Source organism: Peromyscus californicus, unplaced genomic scaffold, assembly GCF_007827085.1.
Source record: "Peromyscus californicus insignis strain IS unplaced genomic scaffold, ASM782708v3 Scaffold_11__1_contigs__length_118956290, whole genome shotgun sequence".
Lineage (NCBI taxonomy): Eukaryota > Metazoa > Chordata > Mammalia > Rodentia > Cricetidae > Peromyscus > Peromyscus californicus.
This window is the reverse complement of record NW_026294402.1, coordinates 33,701,877-33,710,321: the sequence shown is the minus strand read 5'-3', so window position 1 is coordinate 33,710,321 and position 8,445 is coordinate 33,701,877. Positions and strand designations below refer to the sequence as shown.

The window sequence follows — 8,445 nt, the reverse complement described above, 5'->3', positions numbered from 1 at the left end:
ATTCAATAAAGAGTTATTCAGTTTCTGAGTTTGTAAGGTTTTTGTTGTTTCTGTTATTGTTGATATCCAGCTTTAATCTGTGGTGGTCTGATAGCATGTAGGGAGTTTCTTTTCTTTCTTTCTTTTTTTTTGTTTTTGTACCTGTTGAGTCTTGCAGTCTTGTCTTGTGACAGAGTATGCAGTTAATTTTTGAGAAAGTTCTATGAGGTGTTGAGAAGGAAGTATAATTTTTGTGTTTGGGTGAAATGTTTGCAAATATGTTAGGTCCAGTTGGTTTATAATTATCTGTTAGGTCCAATATTTCTCTGGTATTTTTTAGTCTATATGTCCAGCCCATTGGTGAGAGCAGGGTATTGAAGTCTTCCACTATCAGTGTGTGAGGATAAGTATGAGATTTAAGCTGTACTAGTATTCATATTGCAAAAGTGGGTGTTCTTATGTTTGGGGAATTGATGTTAAGAATTGAAATGTCATGTTGGTGGATTTTTTTCCTTTGATGAGGATGTAGTGTATTTCATTATCTCTTTTTTTGAAGTCTATTTTGTTACGTATTAGAATCTCTACACCAGTTTGCTTCTTAGGTTCATTTGCCTGGAATATCTTTTTCCAACCTTTTACCCTTATGTAATGTCTATCCTTGATGTTGAGGTATGTTTCTTGGATGCAGCAGAAGGGTAGGTCCTGTTTCCTTATTCATTTTGTTAGTCTGTCTTTTTATTGGAGAATTGAGACCATTAATATTGAGAGATATCAATGACCAATAATTGTTCATTCTTGTTACTTTGGTTGTTGTTTTTGGTGGTTGTGGGGTGTATGTGTGTGTGTGTGTGTGTGTGTGTGTGTGTGTGTGTGTGTGTGTGTTTGTGTGTTTCTTTTCTTTTGGTTTTACTGGTGTGAGATTACTTATTTCTGGTTGTTGTTTGTTTTTGCTCTTTTGGGGGCCCACCACCCAGCTCCCAAATAAATCACACACGAACACTTATCTTTAATTATAAATGGCTTATTTCTAGCCAGCTTTTCTTAACTTTAAATTATACTGTCTACCTTTTGCCTCTGAGCTTTTTCTTTTTTTTACTTCTGTATATCTTACTTTCACTCTTACTTTGTGGCTGGCTGTGTGACTGGGTGGCTGGCCCCTAGCGTCCTTCTCTCCTTGTTCTCTTGCTCTTCCTTCTTCCTCTCCTCCCAGATTTCTCCTTCTATTTATTCTCTATGCCTACCAGCCTGTCCTACCCTTTCTCCTGCCTTGCTATTGACTGTTCAGCTCTTTATTAGAACATCAAGTGTTTTAGACGGGCAAAGAAACACAGCTTCACAGAGTTAAACAAATGCAACATAAAAGAATGCAACACAACTTTGCATCATTAAACAAATGTTACACAGCATGAACAAGTGTGACACATCTTAAAACAATATTCTACCACATCTGGTGTTTTTATGTGTGTAGTTAATCTCTTTGGGTTGGAGTTTTCCTTCTAGCACCTTCAGTAGGGCTGGATTTGTGTATAGATGTTGTTTAAATTCAACTTTATTATGGAATGTCTTATTTTCTCCATCTATGGTGATTGAGAGTTTTGCTGGGTATAGTAATTTTTAATTTCTCTACACAATCCCTCAAACTCCTCCCTAGTGCTGAAACTTAACACTAACTGAAGCCTCCCTTTGTCTCTGTCCATGACTCCTGTGTTTGGCTGGTGTGTTCACAGGGTGGGTGAGGGTGGTTTGGAGGCAATGGTTGTTAGATCCGCAGGACTCACGGACAGGGACAAAGGGAGGCTGCAGCTGGTGTTAAGTTTCAGCACTAGGGAGAACCCTGAGGGATTGTGTCTGGGCAAACAGAGAGCAGAGAATGTCTGCAGGAAGCCCACTTGGTCTTCTCATGTTTTTTTCTTTCATATAAAGCTGGTCCTTGGGGTAGGAGTGAAGGCATGAAAAACAAATCAACACCCATGCAAAGAATGCATTCATTTATTCATTCAACCATTCATTCACTCAACAGATATCTTATCTGAGAACACTTCCATGTCCCAGCTTCATCCAAGCCTCATTAAACCTGGAACATTAGCTTCAAGCCTGAGACTACTCTTTCAGAGACTGACAACTTGAAATGGTAAATTACTAAGAATCCAAAGAAATGAAGAGGAGGCAAATAAGAGCAATGATGCACATTTTTAGAAAGATGTCTGATGCTAACACATATTCTATTTGGCACATTGGAAACAGCAAAACAAGGAACATTTTCTAGCAGAACGAAGGGACAAACTTTAATGGGAAGAGATTGCTATGAATGAAATTGCCTATGTTGAAAGGGTGGCATCACTTCTGCATGCTACATAGACCACTCTAAGATGTGAATAATAGCAGTGTCAAACTGGTACTTTGAAAGAACTTCTGGAGGTTCCAAAACTATCTAATATTCAATGCATCATCCAAATTAGCAAAGATGCTCCATTTTTTCAATAAATTTTGACATACTTATGAAAACATTTTCCCCTAACTAAAAATGTCTGACAGTGTCTATGCATTGTAGATTGAATGAACACGTGCTTTTGAGGATGTGGGGGGGGGGGGCATAGCTTATATTTTACTTATTGATTTGGTGTCAGTGAAGAACAACATAAATCTCAGGTTAACTTATACAAACGCTATGTATACTTTATAAGTATATTGACTAATCCCTAAAACAGGAATCATAAAATGTTATCAAGATTATAATTAATAGGTAATAAATAGACATGAATAATAGTATGTGTTGATTCACATTGATTTAAGGAAGCATCTTCAGCTCACTATATGTTGGGATTTCAAAATGTTGTTAAATATACTATAACAATTATGTTCATTCTGTTAATTTCTTTTTCTGAGTATCTAAGCTGTATACATGTCTATAAAAATAAAACTACAAATGAAAGCCCATGTTTTTCTTTTCTAATATCAATATTATATCTATATTTTTATTTATATTACATTGGGATTTATTTATATTTTACCCTTTTATCTTTAGTAGACTCTTTAATTTTTATAGCTTTATTTTTCACTTTTGAATCTTTAATCTACTTCAACTTGAGTTCTATTTGGATAGGGTAAGAAATTATTTCCCTTTGATTTTGAAAAATACAAATATCCTGTTGTCTCAAGATGGTCAATTATTTAGTAGACTGCCACCTCCTTTACTGCTCTGCAATGCTTCTGTATCTAAAATCCTTTTGCTTGTATAATTTACTACTTGGATTTAGTATCTTGGCTCTAGTGATAGAAGGTGGCAGGGGTGATTAAATATCTCTTCATGAAATTAGGTTGTAAACAGCTATGCCTTCTATTCATCTAGATCATGTTTTCCAACATGAAGTATTTTGGTTTGATTGTCTTGAAGAAGCCAGTCCCCATTTTGGAAAGCAGTCCTGTCTCAGGTCCCAGTTGGATAGTAGCCCCTCGAGTAAGCTGGGAAGTAAGTTCTTCCCTATTGGTTACTTCAGGTATGACTGAAGTCCCAGCTCCCAGATGGCAGCTTGACAATAACCTCATAAGATTCCCTGACAGAACTCCTTATACCCAATTAGGTAATGCCTAGATTCCTGACTCCTAATACTGTGAGATGACAAGTGTCTTTCATTTACTAACATTTTAATGAACTAATTGCACAGTTTGAATAGAAAGTAATTCATTTGAATATTCATATTTCTGTTTTTTAGTCAGCTTTTGGAAATTTTTGTTGCATTTTTGATAAATTATTTTGATTGAGTGCTTCACATCTAGCTGCTCATACATGCTTTTGTTTACTTTCCTTTTGTCCATTATTTGTGAGTGTGTGTGGTGGGATGTTTTTGAGAAATCATCATCAGAGAGGAATATTTTTCAGTCTTTTCAAATAGCTAAATTTTGGCATCATTAATCTCTTGGTTCCCTATTTAAATAATTTGTGTTTTATATATTTTCAATTGTTTGGGAATATGAAGTTTGTGTTTTGTGAAAAAGAAAGACCAGGTTATTAATATATGAAATCCATGTGAAAGAGAGTCTAGATTACAGTAATTTTTCTTATTTATTGCAGTACCTTTTCTTAATATTTGTTGAATAATGTGTATATATATATAATTCTGGAAAAGTCATGTGGTGACATATTTTTGTTTTTGGAAGTCAATTGAAAAACATGTTTGTTGAGAAGTCTAGTGATTGGAGCTATATTTTCAGATCATTTAATAGAACATGTCAGAAAGAAGTATTTTAGTCTACTATACTTTTCATGAAGGCCTGCCATTGACACTTGAACAACCATCCAAGATGCAGGCTTGAATCAGGATTGATTTATGGAGCTGACATAGCCGTTTTACCACTGTGCCCTCAGGTGCTGGGACACAGGAATGGGAAAACAGAGAGAAAGCAATCTGGTGAGTCTTCTTTTATATCATAATATTGCTTCTATTGGATCAAGATTTCACACTTATAACCTTACTTAGCTTTAATCAAGTGTCCTCACACCAATATGATCTAGTGGTTTGAGGTATTATATGTGTATGTTTTTGGAAGACTCAATTGAGTCTATAGCAAGAAGTAAGAAAATTTTAGATTAAAATATTTGAAATTGAACATTTAAAAAAGACAGAGACATTTGGCAACTTAGTAATGTATACTTACGCTGAGGGATGATTTCTATGTGTGCCCTAGATTGAGTTATAGCTTTACATTTTTCTCTTTTCCCAGGTTGGTCATTGAAATAGGATGTGTGGGTGTTACTCTACCTCTTTTCTTTTTTATTTTTTAAAAATAATTTCAAAGTAATGCCACCAGAGGAATCATCAGATGCACTTAGTTAGATCTCTTAGTGGCATCTGATTACTCCCTTTGTTCAGAAACCTGATCAAATAGTACACATTCACTGGACCGAAGAGCTACAAAGACATTTAAGGTTCCACATATGATGAAATAATGAATCTGTTACTGCCTGGAAAACATCTTTGCAGAAGACAGAGACACATCCAGTTTTATGTCATCATCTCAGTTTCTTGGCTAAGAAGAGCTTTAACGAGCATGGGAAAAAATGCTTCACTGGTTTCTATGGTGATCTCCAATTTCAGTGTGAAGTAACAATCACAGAAACACCAATGGACAAAAGGTTAAAGAGCAGACTTCCTCCCTGTAAGTCATGTAAACGGCATGTTCATATATGCTCATACTGCATGTATCCAGAGAAGAGAATTTGAAGTGTTTGTTTACAAATGTTCTCAGAATTCTGGATGAATAGAATCATTCTTTGAGACAAAAATAAGCTAGCAATCGCTTTCTATTTTATTCCACCTTGCTTGTACATCAGCTGACAGATACCATTACAACATTTCCCTTTACAAATGAAAATTTGTACTTGATTCAAATAATAAAATAGAAATTCTCGGTAGTTCTCTATTTAGATAGCTTTATTTTCATTTCTATTCAAAGTGTGATAGTCAAACTTTTTTGAAAGGAGTATTATACGCATATGTGTAGTTCTTTTTTGGAGACTGCTTGTTTTTTTGTAGAACAATGGCAAGCATTCTCTAGTTGTGAGAGCCAAGTAAGTAAATATTTAGTGGAACAGAGTAAAAGAGCAGCTAAATAGTATCAACTGCTTTATGGGGTTATTTAGGAAGATTGCTATCTTTTAAATTAGTCTCTGTAAAGAAAAACAACGATATCCAGTTCTTTTCTAGGCACTGAGTTATTTTGTTTTGAGAACCAGCTTTGTGCCCAACATTATTCTTTCCATCATGGATATAGCTACATGTAACAGAATCTGTTCTAGACTTCCCAGTGATATGTATGTGTGCCAATGCTCATGTGTTTGGTAGCTAAAAAGACACATTAATCTTCCATTGCTTGCAAAGGAGGCAAGAACATAAACAATTTTTGTGTCTGGTTCAACCGGGACAGCAATGCCAATATTTCATCACTGGAAAGACTGCTATCTACAAAAAAGATCTTAGATCCTGATGTCTACCATTGATCTGGATTCATCAGAGTTGCCTATGTTATCCAATACTCAAGTATTTCTTTTTTTCCCCAGACCCAAAGCATAGAGATTCTGTGAGAATTAAGTGACAGATTAAATAAACCTGTTTTGAGCTGTAAAGTAGTGACCAGTCAATCTTGCTTCAAGACTTTCTTTAGCAAGAACAAAAGGATAAAATACAAGGCTGTTATTAATAGTGTATTGCAAATACAATGATGTTGAAGTTGTAGTTCATACTTGTAGTGATGTGAACATTTTAGAAATTATTCTGAGGCTTGATATCTCTCCACCATGGTGCAGGAGCAGCATATATTTATGTGGATTTTGTCCTTCCCTTCTCAAACATGATCTTTTCTGGACATTAACTTAACAAGAAACATCTGCATTTGCAATCCATAAAGGAAAACTCTTTGGTGAACAAAACACTCAGTTGGCTATGGCAAGCATTTTTATAACGCTGTCTAAGTTGGATGACAAGCAGTCTTTCCATTGCATAGAGCCAAAACATTCTCACTTGCATTTCATTTCCTTATTATCTGCACCCCATTTCTGCTAAACCAGGACTTTCTCCATTCCCTCTGCTTCTTCCTTTCCCAGAACTGGCTCTCGCAGAGATGAAGAACTGCTCCGTGGTGACTGAGTTCATCCTCCTGGGAATCCCCCACACAGAGGGCCTAGAGACTATGCTTTTTGTATTATTCCTGCCCTTCTATGCTTGCACCCTGGTGGGAAATATCTCTATTCTTGTGGCCGTTATTTCCTCCACCCGCCTTCACACACCCATGTATTTTTTCCTGGGGAACTTGTCTGTGTTTGACATGGGTTTCTCCTCTGTGACCTGTCCAAAAATGCTACTCTACCTTGTGGGACTTAGCAGACTCATCTCCTACCAAGACTGTGTCTCCCAGCTCTTTTTCTTTCATTTTCTTGGGAGCATTGAGTGTTTTCTCTATACTGTGATGGCATATGACCGCTTTGCTGCCATCTGCCACCCTCTCCGCTACTCAGTCATCATGAACTCTAGGATCTGCGTGGCTCTAGCTGTGGGTACATGGCTGTTAGGATGCCTCCATTCCAGTATCTTGACTTCTCTCACCTTCACTTTACCTTACTGCGGCCCCAACAAAGTAGATCACTTCTTCTGTGATATACCAGCAGTCTTGCCACTGGCTTCTGCTGACACATCGTTAGCAAAGAGAGTGAGCTTCACTAATGTTGGTCTAGTATCCCTTGTCTGCTTTCTCCTGATTCTTGTGTCCTATACTAGAATCGCGATCTCCATTTTGAGTATTCGTTCAACTGAGGGACGTCAGCGTGCCTTCTCCACCTGCAGTGCCCATCTTATCGCTATCCTTTGTGCCTACGGACCCATCATCACTGTATACTTGCAGCCCACACCCAACCCCATGCTGGGAACTGTGGTACAAATTCTGATGAACTTGGTAGGACCCATGCTGAATCCTTTGATCTATACTTTGAGGAATAAGGAAGTAAAGATAGCTCTGAAAAAAATAGTGCATTGGAAGGGACCTGATTCTGAGGGCTAGGAAGATAAAAGGGTTGAATCCATTGCCCTCTTTCTTTGCCAAGATGTGAAATTTTAATGTGGATTCTTCACACAGGATGGTAACTTGGAACATTTAAAGCAGAGGAAATGATTGGAACACTGTACAATATATTCTTTTTGTATATTTGTAGGTGCTGCTTATCCATCGCCATTAAAATAGCTTAGTCTTGGTTGTTGTTATTTGCCTTTCTTTGAAGTGCTATCTACCTAGAAAAAGAGGTCTCTCTCACAGAAGCATGGTTCACTATTACCCATTTAGTCCCTTCATACTACGTGTGAGTCAAACTTAAGCAGAAAGCCAAAACTTAGGAAAAAGAAAAAAGTCAGTAATTGAACAAGAGAATTGGCATATTCTTTAATTTTCTTTCATATATACATATATGTATGTATTTATTTCTTGGGAACAGTTTTTACATACAGTTACAATAGTCAACAAGCTTAGCTACGCTTTTTAAATTTAAATTATTTTCTTTTAATTTTTAGATTATAATGTAGTTACATTTCTCCCTTGCCTTTATTCCAAACCCTCCCATATATTCCTGCCCAAATTTTTTCAGATTCATGTCCTCTTTTTACACTAATTGTTATTGTGTGTGTGTGTATGTGTGTATATACACATATATTTCTAAATATAACCTGCTTAGTGTGTATAACTTTACTTGAATGCATGTTTTCAAGACTGACCATTTGGCGATAAACAACTAATTGGTGTGCCCTTCCCTGGGGAAGAACACCTGCTTCCAGCTTTCCTCAGTTGCCTATAGTTCTCCGTGTTCTGCAACCCTACATACACAAAGAACTGTATAGCTATATTTTTATGTACAAAAATATGTTTTGACATACGTACTTATTGTGGAATGGTTAAACCTAGATAATTTACACATAACTATCTTGC

At 36.5% G+C, this 8,445-nt stretch overlaps 1 protein-coding gene across 1 annotated transcript; it reads left to right on the top strand.

Annotated features, from left to right (window-relative positions):
• The first annotated feature begins 6,597 nt into the window (after positions 1-6,597).
• Positions 6,598-7,530, top strand: LOC128103755 (olfactory receptor 958). The gene has a single exon (XM_052728393.1). It carries the CDS (start codon positions 6,598-6,600, stop codon positions 7,528-7,530), a length of 933 nt encoding a protein of 310 aa, XP_052584353.1.
• The last annotated feature ends 915 nt before the right edge of the window (positions 7,531-8,445 follow it).

Coding starts and splice junctions, on each gene's coding strand:
- LOC128103755 (XM_052728393.1), top strand. CDS start 6,598: ATGAAGAACTGCTCCGTGGTGACTGAGTTCATCCTCCTGGGAATCCCC.